At 44.1% G+C, this 18260-nt stretch overlaps 1 protein-coding gene across 1 annotated transcript in view; it reads left to right on the top strand.

Moving 5' to 3' along the window:
• Positions 1-980: 980 nt before the first annotated feature.
• Positions 981-18260, top strand: part of LOC309549788 (vomeronasal type-2 receptor 26-like) — a gene marked incomplete at both ends in the record, with an annotated part of 59919 nt that continues 42639 nt past the window's right edge. Inside the window, 3 exons of the mRNA XM_082250294.1 lie at positions 981-1051; positions 10618-10909; positions 15522-16053. Coding sequence (XP_082106420.1) covers positions 981-1051; positions 10618-10909; positions 15522-16053 — 895 coding nt within the window. The remainder of the gene's footprint in view (positions 1052-10617; positions 10910-15521; positions 16054-18260) is intronic.

Below are 18260 nucleotides of genomic sequence, written 5' to 3'. Positions count from 1 at the left end.
CTGCCTGTCCAGAGACAATGTGGACAAGCTCACGTTCATTAAAATGAACCAGGCATGGATCCCACAGGACTTTTCCGTACCTTGTGCAGAATAGAGATGGATACCGACCTTACCCAGCCATTGTTCTATTTTTGATCTTTCTCACTCTTTTGGGGTGTACCCTCATTTAAAATGACTGAAAAAAAGCAGTGTTGGCTACCTCGTCCTCTTCCACCGCCGCTTCCACCTACACCGCCATATCCACCACCACCTCAACCTCCCTCCTACTCCATATGGGCCTCGTCCTTCACAGATGAAGACATTTTTTTTTATTTTTCTGTTTTTTTTTTGTTGTTTTAAGTTATTTCCCTATCCACATTTGTTTGCAGAGCACTTGCCATGCTCTTAACTACGTTTTGCTGCCATTTGCAGCACTCTAGCCCTTTCCATTAGTGTTTTAGAGCCATTTTAGTGCCTGAAAGTTTGGGTCCCCGTTGACTTCAATGGGGTTCGGTGTCCGGGTAAAGTTCGGAAAAAGTCCGGGACACAGACCCGGACTTTTTTTTCAAGTTCGGCCGAACCCGCCGAACACGGACATCCAGGTGTCCGCTCAACTCTACTAGTGATCAGAAACTTATAGTTGGCTATAAGACACGGGCTGGGAAGGCATTAACCTCTACAGGTAATCAAGGAGTTACCTTTGTGTTTAAAGCAGAGTTCCACCCAAAAGTGGAATTTACACTCATTTGCTTCCTCCCCCCCCCTCCGGTGCCACATTTTGGCACCTTTCAGGGGTCAGGGGGAGAACGGGTATCTGTTTTTGACAGGTACCCTTCCCCACTTCCGGGAGACGGCGCCGTGGCACCGTCCCGCTGAAGTTTTGCCCCCTCCTCCTTCCCCCACCTCTGAGCCAATTCAAATGCGCAGCGTGATTCACGCATGCACAGTAGGAACCCACCCGTGAAGCTGCAAGGCTACACTGCTGGGATCCCCTACTGGCAATGGCAGCGGCAGCACCCAACATGGATGGAAACATTGACTGCAGTGCCAACATCACTGGACTCCAGGACAGGTAAGTGTCCTAATATTAAAAAGTCAGCAGCTACAGTGTGTGTAGCTGCTGACTTTTAATTTTTGGAGGGGGGGGGGGAGAGCTCTGCTTTAACTATTTGGAATATGTGCTGCTTTTACTAAGATTGCCTGTCAGTGTACAGAGCTCTGAGTTGTTTACAACACAGAGCTCTCTTCTGCGAATGACGGAGCTGATCAGCGGGTCCTAGTGATTAATAATTGGGCTGAACCTGCTGAACGACTTGTGCTGTAACAAATCACAGCACAGCCAGGGCATCTTACCCAGAAGTGCTGATCACTTACTGGTACAGCCAAGTTTTTTCTGGCATTTCCAAAAGTTACAAAATTACAGTTTTAAGTGCAAATTGTAGTATTTAGTCTACAAAGTACAAACAAGTATAATGTGCAGTTAGCAATGTGATTTAAGGTAGATATATGGGCAAAAAAACATATTTGTAATTTTATTTCTTATATAGTACAGTAAGAAGCTCAGGGAGGGCATGGAATTAAAATGGGCGCACACACACATGAAATTGACTCTTACAGTGACACTGACAGCATTGTGCAGGAGCACAGATGATGATGATGACATCTCACGGACACGGCACGCCCCCTACCGAATCACAGTGACAGTCTCTCTCCATGCCAGGTGGTCTCTTCAGTCCACTCCAGTCCAAACAGCACTGCCTTGCTCCTGTCCCTCAGACCCCCACATGGATCTCTGGATGCTCCACTCGCCTCCCTTGCAGAATGACAACACACTTAGGCACCGCCTAAGCCAAACCCCCCCCCCCCCCCCGCCGGTGCCGCCTGAACACACTGTAGCAGGCACTTGGATGGCCTCAGCCGGCTCCGGACTAAGCGTCGCAACCATATTTTTTACTGGAAACTTTTGGAGGTGAAAAGGTGTACATCTACTGTGGTAGGGCGCACAGCGGCCGCCCTACCACTGTAGATGTACACCTTTTCACCTCCTGTGCACACACTTCTTCACTGGTTGTGCTCTAATTTTAGCTTAAATGTATGACTCACATGTAATATGTAAAGTCATAAATAGAATGCATCCCTCCAGATGGGCACTTTTGTAATCCAGCTCCTTATTCCTTATCCCATTGTAACTGAGGTCATTATCCCTTTAAATGTGATCCTTAATTCCAGACTGAGCGCTCTCACTCCTCCGTTCCTCCACGGTATGGCAAAGTTACGTACATAGTGCTTTTATCCTCCAGGAACACAATTTATTTACAGTATTCTTAGTTTACACATACAGTATACACTCAAATTTACATGTGCTAAAGTGCACCATCTATTCACAGCCCCACTAGTGTTGCCAACCGTCTGAATTTTTACTGGCAGACAGTAAAAAAGGGGCACTTTTACTCCTGCCAGTAAATGCCAGTGACAGGAATGGGTTGCCAGTAAAAAATATGGTTGTGACGCTCGATCCGGAGCCGACTGAGGCCAGCCAAGTGCCTGCAACAGTGTGTTCAGGTGGAGCGGGCAGGGAGGCGGGTTTGGCGGAGGCGGTGCCTAAGTGTGTTGTCATTCTGCAAGGGAGGCAAGAGGAGCAGTCGGAGACCCGTGTGGGGGTCCGAGGGGACAGGAGCAAGGCAGTGCTGTTCAGACTGGAGTAGACTGAAGGGGCCACCTGGCATGGAAAGAGACACTGTGATTCGGTAGGGGGTGTACCGTGTCGGTGAGATGTCATTATCATTTTTGCTGCTACACAATGCAGTCAGTAACACTGTAAGAGTCAATTTCATGTGTATGTGCGTGTCCATTTTAATTTCTTGCCCTTCTGAGTCCTGTCCCTGAGCTACTTACTATATCAGAAATAAAATAATTAATACCATATTTGCCGTTGTTTAAGATGACTGGGCGTATAAAACGACCCCCTAATTTTCAAGTTAAAACATAGGTTTTGGGCTATACTCGCCGTATAAGACTACCTCCCTTCCGTACCGTAGCAGAGTATAAAATGTGAGGACTACTTTACATGGCCCAAAACAAACGTCACTATTAATCTCCAAGCAGAGTAAGTACCAAAACGTCCCTATTATTCTCCAAGCAGGGTAAGTACACAAATGTCCCTATTATTCTCCAAGCAGGGTAAGTACACAAATGTCCCTATTATTCTCCAAGCACGATAAGTACACAAATGTCCCTATTATTCTCCAAGCACGATAAGTACACAAACGTCCCTATTATTCTCCAAGCACGATAAGTACACAAACGTCCCTATTATTCTCCAAGCAGGGTAAGTACACAAATGTCCCTATTATTCTCCAAGCAGGGTAAGTACACAAATGTCCCTATTATTCTCCAAGCAGGGTAAGTACACAAATGTCCCTATTATTCTCCAAGCAGGGTAAGTACACAAACGTCCCTATTATTCTCCAAGCAGGGTAAGTACACAAACGTCCCTATTATTCTCCAAGCAGGGTAAGTACACAAACGTCACTAATTTTCAAGTTAAAACATAGGTTTTGGGCTATACTCGCCGTATAAGACTACCTCCCTTCCGTACCGTAGCAGAGTATAAAATGTGAGGACTACTTTACATGGCCCAAAACAAACGTCCCTATTAATCTCCAAGCAGAGTAAGTACACAAACTTCCCTATTATTCTCCAAGCAGGGTAAGTACCAAAACGTCCCTATTATTCTCCAAGCAGGGTAAGTACCAAAACGTCCCTATTATTCTCCAAGCAGGGTAAGTACACAAATGTCCCTATTATTCTCCAAGCAGGGTAAGTACACAAATGTCCCTATTATTCTCCAAGCACGATAAGTACACAAATGTCCCTATTATTCTCCAAGCAGGGTAAGTACCCAAACATCCCTATTATTCACCAAGCAGGGTAAGTACCCAAACGTTCCTATTATTCTCCAAGCAGGGTAAATACACAAATGTCCCTATTATTCTCCAAGCGGGGTAAGTACATAAACGCCCCTATTATTCTCCAAGCAGGGTAAGTACACAAACGTCCCTATTATTCTCCAAGCAGGGTAAGTACACAAACGTCCCTATTAATCTCCAAGCAGGGTAAATACACAAATGTCCCTATTATTCTCCAAGCGGGGTAAGTATACAAATGCCCCTATTATTCTCCAAGCAGGGTAAGTACACAAACGTTCCTATTAATCTCCAAGCAGGGTAAGTACAGAAACTTCCCTATTATTCTCCAAGCAGGGTAAGTACCCAAACGTCCCTATTATCCTCCAAGTAGGGTAAGTAACCAAACGTCCCTATTATTCTCCAAGTAGGGTAAGTACACAAATGTACCTATTAAGTACACAGGGTGTAATCTCTCAAAGGGCTGTCTGGATGTGTGGGAATATTGTACCAGAATAATAGGTGCGTTTGTGTACTTACCCTGCTTGGAGAATAATAGGGACATTTGTTTTGGGTCATGTAAAGTAGTCCTCACATTTTATGTTCCGCATAAAAGACGACACCCCTATTTTTTGGGGGATGTTTTTAACCCCTTCTGGACCGTCTGCCGTCGATTTACTGCGGCAGGGCAGCCCTACTGCGCAAACCAACGTAGGTCTATGTCGGTCGTGCGCCTGCAGCTAGGGGGCAAGCGCGCGCTGCCGCCGTCACGCTCCCACCCCCACTCGGCAGTGGGGACTCTGATGCCCGGGGCAGGCGGCTCCGATTGCCGTCTGACACCCACGATCGTTTCCCACTGAGAGAGAAGAACGGTCAGCTGTTGTAAAGTTCCTGTGATCCTTCTATATAGGAACACAGGTCTCTGTGACCATTTCACAAGCCCAACCCCCATACAGTTAGAAACACACCCCTAGGTACACATTTAGCCCCTTGATCACCCCCAGTGTTAACCCCTTCCCTGCCAGTGTCATTATTACAGTAAAAGTGCATATTTTTAGCACTGAATACTGTAGTAATGTCACTGGTCCCCCCCAAAAGTGTCAAAAATGTCAATTAGTGGTCCGATCTGTCCGCAGCAATGTCACAGTCCCGCTAAAAATCACAGATCGCCGCCATTACTAATAGAAAAAAACAAAACAATAAAAATGACATAAATCCTTCCCGTAGTTAGTTGACGCAATAACATTACCAAAAATATGTAGCAGAAAACAAATTGGCCTAAAATGTTAAAAAATGTTGATTTTTAAATTTTTTTTTGGAAATGTCATATAGCAGAAAGTGAAAAATATTTTTTTTTTTGTTTTCGGAATTGTTGCTATTTTTTTGTTAATAGTGTGAAAAATAAAAATTGCACAGGTGATCAAATACCCCCAAAAGAAAGCTCTATTTGTGGGGAAAAAAGGACATCAATTTTATTGGGGTACAGCGTCGCACGACAGCGCAATTGTTCATCAAAATAACGCAGTGCTGAATCCCAAAATATGTCCTGGTCATTAACCACTTTACCACCGGAGGATTTTGCTGTCTTACGTCTGGGCCACTTTTTGCGATTCGGCGCTGTGCAAATTTAACTGACAATTGCGCGGTCGTGCGACGCTGTCCCCAAACTAAATTTACGTCCTTTTTTTCCCACAAACAGAGCTTTCTTTTGGTGGTATTTGATAACCTGTGCAATTTTTACTTTTTGCGCTATAAACAAAAAAATAGCGTTTATTTTGAAAAAACAACAATATTTTTCACATTTTTTTATATGAAATTCCCCCCCAAAAAAATGTAAAAATCTAAATTTTTTTAAATTTTTGGCCAATTTGTTTTATGCTACCTATGTTTAGTAAAAAAAAATCACAATAAGCGTATTTTGATTGGTTTGCGCAAAAGTTATTGCATTTACTAACTAAGGGAAAGATTTCTGTCATTTTTGGTGTTTTTCTTTTTAACGCGTAATGGCGGCGATCTGCGATTTTTTTTGCGGGACTGCGACATTGCGGCGGACAGATCAGACCCTTGACTGACATTTTTGACACTTTTGGGGGTACCATTGACATTACTGCAGTAATCAGTGCTATAAATATACACTGTTACTGTAAAAATGACACTGGCAGGGAAGGGGTTAATTTTATTGGAGAGGGAGGGGTTAATTTATGCCTGGTGCTTACTAACGTGTGGGGGGGGGGGGGGAGGTGACTAAGTGACATAAGGACAGATCGCATGTTCAGCTATGCTGAACACTGCAATCTGTCACTCCTTGTCACTGAGGAGATCCGCCCGCTATGTTTACATAAGCGGGCGGATCTCCAAAGTAGATTCCCCGACGATCGGGGAAGAGAAGCAGCGATCGCCGCTGCTCCTCCCCTGGCCCGACTCCCGCTGTGACTGAAAACAGCGGGAGCGAGTCTCCGGCGGCGCGCGCGCCGCCCACAAGGGGCGGAGTCCAGCGACGTAGGTCTACGTCACTGAGCGATAACGAGCCACATTGCTGCAGTAGCAGCAATGTGAGCAGTGTTAAAGTGGTTAAGGGGGAAAATCCTTCCGGGCCATAAGTGGTTAAAGGTACAGGGATGCATGAAACACCCAGCAAGGGCACAATGGCAGCTGAAAGTATCCAGTTCATCGCCATACCAATTCACCAACTGAACAAACAATTGGCAACCATCCCAATCTAGAACTAGCCTTTGCAGCAAGGGCAATGCACATCAAAAACAAAAAACAATTCCCAGCTCACTTACCAGTCAGTCTGCAACAAAACCAAACTTTTCCGGGGGAGGGGGCTACTATTGACATCCTCCTGTGATCGCATTTCCCCTCTGGTGTGCAAGTGTCCTTCAGACACAGCTGATCACAGATCAGGGAGAAAAGATAATCACAGCGGCTCTTTACCATGTGACCAGCTGTGTCCAATCACAACTGATCACAGTGTAAAGAGGATTTGTCAGTTATCAGCAGTCCTCTCCTCACACTGACAGCATGTGAGGAGAGGAGAGCCAGTAAGCGGCAATCCACACAGAGGACATCTACACTGATAATCAGGGTACTCATCATCAGGGCACTCCCAACAGTGCCCATCAGTGCTGCCGATCAGTGCCGCCTCTCAGTGCCACCTATCAGTGCCCATCATTGGCGTATTATCCATACCCATCATTGCCATTTATCAGTGCCCATCAATGCCACCTATCATTGCCCATTAGTGCCTCCTATCAGTGCCCCTCAGTGCCGCATATTAGTGCAGCGTCATCAATGCCTTCTCACCAGCGATAGCGATTTGTAGGAAAATTTGTCATCAGGTATGGAAAGTAACAACAGCGACGGTTCTGATGTCTCTTTCTAGCACATCGCTTGTGGAAATTGGGAAGTATATCAAATAATTCTTCAGAATTTCCAACGGAGCGATGTGCCAGAAAGAGACATCAGAATCGTCGCTGTCGTCACTTTCCGTACCTGATGGCTAATTTTCCCACGAATCGCTATCGCTCAGTTCTTCAAGTAACTCCATTTCACTGTCGCTGTTTTCCAGTTCGTCTAAAAGCACTTTTGTTCAAAAAGAACGCTTTTTGGATGCCATGATCGTTTTCAATTTTCCAGGCACAAAGCACTGGAAAAGCACAGGCAGGGCACTGGAAAAGTCACCAGGTGAAATCCTGTGGTGAAATGGCATGATACAGTGTAATCCGTTATGATCACAGCTTGGTATCATGTCATTTAGTGTATTTACATATTTTAATTTGCCGCCGGTTCCACCCACTGTGTCGCAATGCTCATAGGGAAAGGAACCGGAAGGCAAGTGTCGGCATTGTGTGAGGACGAGTGTGAGGAGGACAGGGGGGACGACAGGAGGACGGCGGGGGATCGCAGGGAAGGTGAGTAACATTCTGGGTTAATCCCGAGTGTGGCTCGGGGTTACCGCTTTTGGTACTGAAAGTTAACCCTGAGCCACACTCGGGAATACCGCCAGGGAGGTTAAAGGAATTTTTTCTTGTTTCACCTTAAGCATTATTAAAATCACTTCTCCTTTAAAAATATATATTTTTAGAAACATGTTTTGCATTAATATATGTCTCCCAGAGCAGTATCCAGGCCCCATACCCTTTTTATGTCCAATACCTTGCATATAAGCCTTTAAAATGGGCACTTTTTATCTTTCAAGTTCGGGTCCTATAGACTTTATTAGGTTTCTCGGTTCGGGTCCGAACTTTTTTTGTTTGATAGTTCTGGTGCGAACCAAACAGGGGGGTGTTCAGGCCAACTCTAATCCCATGGAAGGGCACTGCACATAAAAAAAAACAGCAATTCACAGCTCACTTACCAGCAAGCCTGCAACAAAACTAAATTGACCTTGTCTAACAGTTCACATTAAAAACAGAAGGTTTAGCCGCACGCCTACAGATCTGTTAGTGGGGCCAGATAAAGTTGCCTGGAAGAATGTCTTTTAGAATTTTCTTGGCAACTACAGAGCACCAAACTACATTCAACTGGATGACAAACTTCTTACAGCATACAGGACCTTGAAATACAACATGCCAGTGAAGATTTATTTTCTGCATTCATGCTTGGACTTCCAAAAAAAGTGTAGTCAGCAAACATGGTGAAAGGTTTCACCAGGACCAGTGGCAGCTGGTGAAGTTTTAAGATGGTGGGGCTTCAGACCCCGCCCTTCCATTTTGACCCCTCTCACTTCTCAGAAGCCCCACCCCTTATAGACTCCACCCATTTTGTCCCCTGTATTTCGCTTGTGTGAACAAATTCTCCTAATAGATCACATCTTAAGGGGTCTCTCAGTACTAGTATATCCCATAATAGGGAGCAGGGGCCCTATTATGGGATATACTGTGAGAGACACCCTATTATGGGATACACTGACTGAGAGTGAACCCCCACATATGGGATGGATAGTGAGAGTACTATCTGAGAATGGATGTGATGAAGAGACACACTTGCACACTTTTACTCCCACTCTACTACTAGGCTCACCTATGATTCCTGGTATCTGTCATCATTCATCTCTAGTATCATGCTGCACAGCATACCAGACCCATCATCAGCAGAAGGACATCACATTACAAAGTCAGGGACCAGGACTACAACATCACAATGTAAACTGTGGCATTGCAGGCTTTGCTGTACACACATGCTGTGAACCATCCTGCACTGACAACGCTCCCTGTCACACTGTTTCACACCCCCCCCCCCCATCAGCTTCCAGCTGTCATCCCCCATCTGTCCCCCATCAACAGTGCCAGCTTGCCCACCTCCAGTATGCCCCCAATCGCCCTGTATTGGCAGCAGCCCTTGCTAACTTCTAACATTCTACTTGCCCTGGAAACTTGTTTAGTGTGACAGCACTTCCATTAAGATCCATCTTTTCCCATCCCCAGATTGCAGTTGAATGACATTTTAAATCTTCAAGAAAAGTGCTCTAAGTTTTCTGAAAGCTTGCTATATGCTTTGTGAAAGCTTGCTGTATACACAGATCTTATACAAACTGCAGTCTGTATGTACAAGAAATGATCCCCCCCCATAAATGTAAAAAAATGAACCACTAGATTGGTGATCACATGATCAATACATAATAACACCGCTCTGTTTTGTGTATCTGCCTTACTCACAGACATGTAAAGCTGAGGCTGCTGCTTTGTGTGTTGTGCACAGGTTTCCAAGAATGTACTGTAGCTCATTCGCTAGGAATCCATGACATCATGATCACATGCAACACTTTATATGGAGTTTCTAGATGCATACAGCTCATGTGAAGTTCCCAAGACAGCTGTTTCCGTAGGTGAGGAGGATACACATAGGCTGCTACCATCCCAAAGTTCCAAAGAGGTAGGTTTTTTTTGACAATGGGTTTTCAGCCTTCAGCACAGGCAAGTCTGCCAGAATCAATGTGAACCTGTCATGGGAGATACACAAGAGCAATCATTGCTTACCTTGTGAATTTGTTAGTTGTCTGCCTCTCGAGACAAAGACGTCTGCTGGGCTCTGGGGTGAGGCTCAGTCAGGCGGCTGGAAGCAGAGAGAGTGACGCCCGGCCCAAGCACTGCCCCTACGACGTCGGACTTCCATATTGGTCCAGGCTGGACCAATCACAAGACGGCAAATTCAGGAAACGTGAGTGGGAGTGTTCTAGAAGGCAACCAATCAGCATAAAAGAAAAGAGGCACATGATGCCAAAACCCCCACCCCTCCCATAGCCAGTAATGTGTCTGGCGCCCCACTCGCATATAAAAGGTACACTTTTTTATGCTGAATTTTACGGTGACTAGCCTTGGGGTGGGCGGCACCCCTGCACCCCCTATTGACCAGCCGCCACTGACCAGGACATGGCCACCATAAAAATTGTATCAGGGCAACTGTAATCTACCAAAGGATGATTATTGTTGGACACTACACAAGAGCTTTGTCTAGTCTGACATGATTTTATCAGCCTTCTGCAGGCAGGAGTAAACATTTCCACATTCTTCTCTACCCCAGTGATCAGAATGTACATTTTATCTTTATGGCAAGTCACAGGGTTAGACACTTCAGAATTGGCCAATCTGTGTCAAACATATTACATACAATCTCCAAGGTTGCTAGAGAGTTGCATTCAAAGACATCCTATTTGTTCTTTGAAAGGTATTGCATTTTTGTGCTAATTTTCCATTAATCTTAATTTTTCCTCAATCTTGTTTCTTTACAGACCTTCCTTTCATTACTACAAATATATTCTTGTGTTTATACTTGCCATATATGAGATAAACAAGGACCCCGATATTTTACCCAATGTGACTCTAGGATATCACATATACGATTCCTGTAATGAAGTGAGCAGGGCCATAGAAAGTGTCTTGAACATCCTATCTGGTGCCAAGTTCAGAATTCCAAACTACTCCTGTATGGAGCAATATAAACTGGCTGGTGTTATTGGAGATTGGTCTGCAGAAATATCTATGCACATAGCACAAGTGCTAAATCTATATGGAATCTCACAGGTGGGAAAACATTATTGCTACATATTAATTTACATGGGCTGCAAATGATTTAGGTGTATGTACTTAGGTTACATTAAAGCAGGGGTGCCCAACCGCCGCCCTGTGGACTACATGTGGCCTGTGAATCTCTCTGATGCGGCCCACAGCTCCCTGCTATGGGTTGATGGGTCGGCAAGCCCAGATCTTGGTTTACCAACCTGCCATTCCAGAGCATCAGTATTTAGAATAGAGTCGGCATTAGAGGAAGCATGCAAATGCAGTAAAGAACAGAGCAGATTCTTCGCCGGCTCCTGTCACAGGTGGAGTGATACCAAATACACACTCCGCCTGGGACAGCAAGTGTCGGCAATACCTGCAGGATTCCTGAAGTGAAGATTGAGGTCATATTTTTTTTTTTAAATTGTATGTTTATTGAGACAATTTCGAAAACAAGTACAAAAATAAATCCCAAAGGGATATTTCAAACAACAGTAGAAATATACAGTAACAAGAACAAATGAGACTCTGAAGAGCCTAAGCATTGCATATAAAAGGAAAAGGATAGAAAGGAAATACAAAGAGGAGAAGAAGGTAGAGAAAAAGGAAGAGCAAAGAGCAGCAAGGACAAAACCTATAACAGTATGACCTGAAGGATATTTGGGTTAGATAATGGAAAGCCACAATTTACTCAAGGGTAGCTAAGCCATGGGATGCGAGGGGCAATTAATGTGAAGAGGGGGTAGGATCCCCTGCGGCCTCTATCAAGGTTGGACCCAAAGGGGAACCAAAAGTGGAGGTGTCCCAAGCATTCCATGTCTTAATAAAGTGAGGGATGGTGTCCCCCACCAATGCCGTCATATATTCCTTTCTATGTATATCAGTAATTTCCTTCAATAATTGAGTTAGAATAGGTGGGGACTTAACCTCTTGGCTGCCAGCAAAATAAAAGAAGCAAGTTTGTTGGAAAAATTCTCTATGGAGTGAAAGGGAAGGCCCAAGAGATAATGTAGCGGGTCCAACGGCAAAGGGCAATCCAGTACCTGTTGGAACAGGGACATTACCGAGGACCAAAAGGGTTCAATAAGCTCACATTGCCAAAAAATATGAAAATGTGTACCTCTATTAAGGTCAGATCTTAAAGTGATACTAAAGTTGCATTTTTTTTTCATTTAAAAAAAACAAACATTTCATACTTACCTGCTCTGTGCAATGGTTTTGCACAGAGCAGCCCAGATCCTTCCCTTCTCAGATCCCTCTTCAGTGCTCCTGGCCCCTTCCTCCTGCCTTGTGCCCCCCACAGCAAGCAGCTTGCTATGGGGTCACCCGAGCCGAGCCACAGCCCAGTGTGTCTATTTGGACACGGAGCTGTGGCTCGGCCCCGCTCCCTCTCTCTCCTCATTAGCTCACTGACTTTGATTGACAGCAGTGGGAGCCAATGGCACTCGCCGCTCAGCCAGTAAGGAGGGAGAGTCCCAGACAGCAGAGTCTCTTGTGCAACATCACTGGATCTAGATGGGCTCAAGTAAGTATTAGGGGGGCTGCTGCACACAGAAGGTTTTTTTTTCTAATGCATAAAATGAATTAAGATAAAAAAAAAACATCCTGTCTTTAGAACTACTTTAATTAAAATCAAATAGCAATTGGCATATCTGTTCTCTGCACTGGTTATTTTGGGCTGCTTTCAAACTGATCCAAAGGTGCAGTGCACTGCACCTGCGGGTCACCTGCAGTAAGCCATAGACATCAGCTATTACCTGTGGGTTTGGTGCGCTTTCTGAAAGTGCACTAAAACTTCTGAATGCAGGTGTTTTGACGCACTTTCAGAAAGTGCACCACACCTGCAGGATATATTAGAAGTAAATGATAAAGTGTAGCTAACCCTCAGGAAAGCCACAGGTGCACTGTATTCACAGTGTGGGTAAACTGCAGCGCATCAGTGTGAAAGCAGCCTTAGGCCCTTTCACATGATTGGTCCCTTTTTCAGGCAGACCCAATCAGACCCTCCATTCACTTCTATGGTGAATAACAAAGTTTACTGTTTACGTTTACTTGGGAACACCAACTGTCAGCTGTTAGACCCGGTTCACACTTCTGAGTGTGCCGGGTTCGCATGTCATGTCGGAGCGCACTGCTCCGACATGACATGCGATCAGCTGTGCGGTGCGAGTTTAGCCATACAGTTTGTATGGCTAAATTCGCATCGCACCCGCAGCAAAGACGCACAGGAGGCATTTTTGCTGCCGCATCAGGATCGGATCGCACAGCGGTTCACACTTGTGCGATCCGATCCTGTGCGAACTGCACGATCGCACTGCGATATGCGATCAAACTGGGGGTGTCGTTAAGATTACATTGACACCCCCAGCGGATCGCATATGGCAGTGTGAACTGCCGGGGGTGCGTGTGCAATGCGGGAACAGGCTGCGAATTCGCAGCCTTCCCGCATCGCAATAGTGTGAACCGAGCCTAAAGGTTACACAGTTTTTATTGCTTCTTCAAAAACACAGGAAAAGAAAGAGTTTTCTTAATAACAACCAAAAAACAAAATAACCCATCACTTATTGGTACTACAAAATAAAGACATGGCTCACTACCCACATAAACCTTTTCCCATGTAAGGCTTAAGTTTCCAGCTGCTCCAGGGGTACCAAAGGCAAAGTCACCAGCAGTCTAACTGTTCCAGTCACAAGCAGTCCATCTCTGCATTCCACTCCCTCACCAACAGGTGCTGGCTGTTAACCTCTACAATACCAAAGTCACTCTAATCAGGGTTTAGAGGTTCTTTACCAACCCAACAATCTCTCCAAACTTCCAGATTCTGGAAGGAGGACTTGCCAATCCAGAGAGAACTGAAAATCAGTTCTCTCCTCTCTAACTAAACTACCCTGGAACCCCTCACCCTGCATGAGTGAGAACCCATGGGAACTCAATAATATCTTCCAACTGTCCCCCTTAGTGGAGAAAGATACCTTCCATCAGGGAAACATTTTTGGAGTCCTCTAAATACCCCCCCCCCCTTCTTGAAGGTGTCAGAAGCACTGTGGGTCACCATACAGTGTACCTAAAAAGAGCATCCACATTTTGGTGTTGTTTTCCAGGTCTGTGTTCTACTATGTATTTGAACTCTTGTAATGCCAGGAACCTGCTAGTTACCCTAAAGTTTGTGTGTCTGTTCTGTCTCATCCAGGTCAGTGGGGCATGAAACCAGATAAAACTTCTTATCCTTCCGAAGAGAAGATAGCATAGTGAGTTCAGAGTCCACTTGTGCTCAGGCAAACCCTTTACAATATTGGGTATGAGCGCAGCCACCTGGTCCCCAACCTGGAAATATCTAAGCTTGGCAGATCAGTTGTTCACCCTTATCTGTGCTTTTTGCAGATGCTCATTTTCTAGATGCATTACAATTACTCAGGTTTGCCAGATCCAAGTAGATCCTGCATCACAGTGTACCGCTTTCTCATCTAGACCAAGCAGTAAATCATCTCTGTGGCTGGCCGAGCATTGCAGTTCATTAGAAAGCACCTGAAGGTAGTAGCCTATGATGACCCATTCCACGATCTCTGGTCCTGTTACCTTTTTTGGCTGCAGCCACTTTGTGTCAACCTGCAAATGGTCATACATTCTGGACCACAGTTACTGGCCAGCACAGTATCTCCAGCAATGCATCTGGTGTACGTGGGCCATCACAGTCAACCACAATCCTTGGTGTCAGTTATACTAGGCCTTAGGCCAATAGCAACAGGGCGATGAGGCTGGCCCTATGGCCCTAAGGCCCATAAGGCTACTACTTTTTCTCCTCTGTGCACTCAAATGTGGTAAGGAATGCCTGTCACTGGTTTGCTAGTGGCAACAGCCATTTCCTAGTATGCCTAAGAGAGGCATTACTCCACTTCCTGCAAGGGGACCACTTGAAATTGCATGGTTTCTTGCTGGGCTGCACACTGTTTAGGCAGCAAGTGGGTACTTTCTTGCTGTGCTGTATCAGCCTGTACAAGGGCTTGTTGCTGCTGGGCCACTTGGGCCATCTTGGTTTGTACACTCACCAGTTTTAATTGCTTTACAGGCTTTTCCAAACATCCCTTCTGAGGTGTTCAGCACCTATGCCACTCTGACCCAGGGCATTCAAAAATGAGCGCCGGCCCATTTAAATATCAGTTTTTACTTCAAACTTCTTATAAGGCTGGATGTCCACATCCGAACACCACTTGTAATATGGGGTCTCAGGACGCCAACCAGTTGTTTGTTAAAGTAAAACAGTCTTTATTGCTTCTTCAAAAAGGCAAGGAAAAAAATAGCTTTCGTAACAAGCAAAAACGAAATAGATCCTCACTTGTTGGTACTATAAAATAAAAACATTTCTCACTGCCCAAAGAAACCTTGACCCATGTAGAGTTAAAGTTCCTAAAGTCTCTATATACTATCGGTTGCATTTGTGGCCATTAGAGATTAAGGAATCTAGAGGGGGCAGGGCAAGCTAATTCTTTGTCAAAATGTGCTAAAGCTTTGCCAATACTGAACAGCTTAGTTCAGCTGGGACAAGAAGGCTTCTGCTTTACCTGATGATTACATGTCCTGTAAAGGTTATACTGAAATGTTAAAATCACATAATTTTCCTATTTGATTTCCAATTTAGATTAGCTATGGAGCACCATATTCTGCATTGACCAACAGACAACTCTATCCATCCTTCTTCCATACCCTGCCCAGTGATCACACTCAATTTCTGGCAGTTGTTAAGCTACTCAAACACTTTGGCTGGACCTGGATTGGTGTCATTGCTTCTGATGATGATTATGGATATAGCCAGACTCAGGAGTTGATGTTAAATGCTGCCAACCATGATATCTGCATTGAGTTTATTGTTAAACTACCACATGATGTAAAAGATCAGATCGTAAATGTATGGGATCAGAATGTAGAGATTCTAAAAAATTCAACTGCCCAGGTTGTTGTTCTTTGTGGAAAATCTGTAATGGCCTTTAAGTGCTTTATAGAAGAGACATACAAAGCTCACAACAAGACATTTATTATCCCAGCAACTTGGACCTTTGACAGATTTCTCCAACCACATAAAACACCATACCATGGAAGCATAATATTTACACCACCTCGAAAACATGTACCACACTTAAAGGAATCACTGAAACTTATTACCACGGCAAATTGTAACAATGACACTTTACTGGAACATATTTTAGCATCCTGTTTCTATTGTTTAACATCAGATTCATATTTTAATAGGATGTATGAATATCTGTGGCGAGTTAAACTTAATAAATGTAATACTACACCTGACCTCTGGGAAAATACTATACATTTTGGAACTACATATCATGTTTATAAAGCTGTCTATGCCTTGGCACATTCTTTGCACAATATGGATTTTTTATTGTTTAGAAATTCCAGAAACACCCTTATGAAAAATAAGAAGTTCATGCAAGAAGTAATATTGTGTTTCAAAGTCTTTGTCATTCTTTATTAAAAAAAAAGTCAGATGTGTAACTTATAGTAAAAAAAATAAGTATACTGTATATTGCACAATTACAGTCTTGCACCGGGGATCTTTCCAAACTGCAAGGGATCATTTTAAATTTTTCCAGAGTTGGGCATTAGCCACTTGGGTACCAGCCTGTAATACCCTTGCAATACCAGGCCATTGTTACGTTTTCAGTTCTGTGATAGTTTGACTGATGATTACTCGATCGTGCAACTCTGTACCCAAAAGGAATTTTACAATATACAGAAAATGGGTATTTTTATAAAGAAAAGGGCTTTACAAATGTCTCCTTATTTGTGCAACTGTAACAGATATTACGATAGTAATGTTTATAATATGTGTGTAAATGTTTCTTTTTTGCAAATGTAACATCCCCTAACATTCAATCCTAAAAGAAAAATAGCCATAACAACATTTGTCCATGAGAGTTAACATTTACCAACAGAGAAATAGCCTACCGCTATAGGCTAAGAGCATTCCACCAGCAGGAGAAATATTATGAGACTTTTGCACATATATGAAAATTTCTGCTCAAAAGCCTTAACAAAAAGGTGTACCTCCAGCTGAGTGAAACTACAGTTAAAATGTGAAGTGAAACATTTATCAGTGGTATTTTTGGCACAAATAAATGTGACAGATCCCCCCCCCCCTAAATTCATACCAGGCCCTTTAGAATTTTAGTGGGGATCCATAAAAAAAAGGAAAAATGGTGTGGAGTCCCCCCAATGTCCATACCAGATCCTTTGGGACTGGTATAGATTTTAGGGTGGAACCCTATGCAAAACAAAAAACAAAACAAAGCATGGTGTCCCCAAAAAATCTACACTAGAATCGTGTCAGAGAATGCAGCCTAGGTGGCTAGAAAAAGGGATGAGCCCCTGAACCATAACTGGCCACACGCCCCAACATGGGGGAGGGGGGTACCTTGCCGTGGGGGGAACCGGTGTTGAGGAAAATGGCCTTTAACCCATCATCCAGGCCCAGTGGTTGTGGGGGTCTATGGGCAAGAGGCTTACCCCACCTCATTCACAAAAAAGTCAATATCAAATAAAAAGACACACAAGTTTTGAAACTTTCTTAAAATAGCCCAAGATGTTAATCTATTGTCCATCCCACTGTCCCATGACGTAGATGTCACTTATGATGCCCAGTGCCCCTAAGTAAGTCATTAAACTGAATATACAAGTATATAAATGGCTTAGGTGTAGAAGGTTTACAAATACTTCAGTGCACGTTGAGTAGGTGGGGGTAAGGGCCATGGCAGGCAAGGCATATCAGGACTTAGCAACAGTGAAATCTGTGATTAGTATTCATGTTGAACTTATGAAAAGCACTGCCCTGTGCCATTGTAGCCAGGGTTGCAAGAGAGACAATGTGTTGACATAGGTTTTATTGCTGGATGCCATCATGAGTTCATAAAAACAATGAGTGTGTTCTAGCTCAAAGATATCTTTGATGATGGGTGAATACACTGACTTCCAGGGTTTTGTTATGAGTAGTCTGGCCGCTAATAGCATGTGGGTTGTGACATGACAGTAAGGAATGTGAATTATGTTGATTGCTATGTTCAGAAGAACTAAAGCAGGGGATGAGGGGATGACAGGACTTCAGGGTCTCTGAGACATCTGCTAAGATCCATAAGATGCATTGCCAAAAGAGCTTCAAGGAGGGACAGCTCCAAAATATATGGGATCTCCCCGTGATCCAAAATTTCTCAAGCAGGAATCAGAGGTCAGGGATCTAAACATGAACATTTTGGAAGGAGAAGTCAACACCTTAAGTATTACCTAAGTTACAATTTTTGGGTCATCTCCCACAATGAGGAGCAACAGGTGGATGTGCAAATTAATTTGAAGACCCTTAACCATTTCTGAT

This window comes from Pelophylax lessonae (genome assembly GCF_965119305.1).
Source record: "Pelophylax lessonae genome assembly, chromosome: 1".
Classification (NCBI taxonomy): domain Eukaryota; kingdom Metazoa; phylum Chordata; class Amphibia; order Anura; family Ranidae; genus Pelophylax; species Pelophylax lessonae.
The sequence above is the reverse complement of the archived record's forward strand: the minus strand, read 5'-3'. Positions and strand labels throughout refer to the sequence as shown.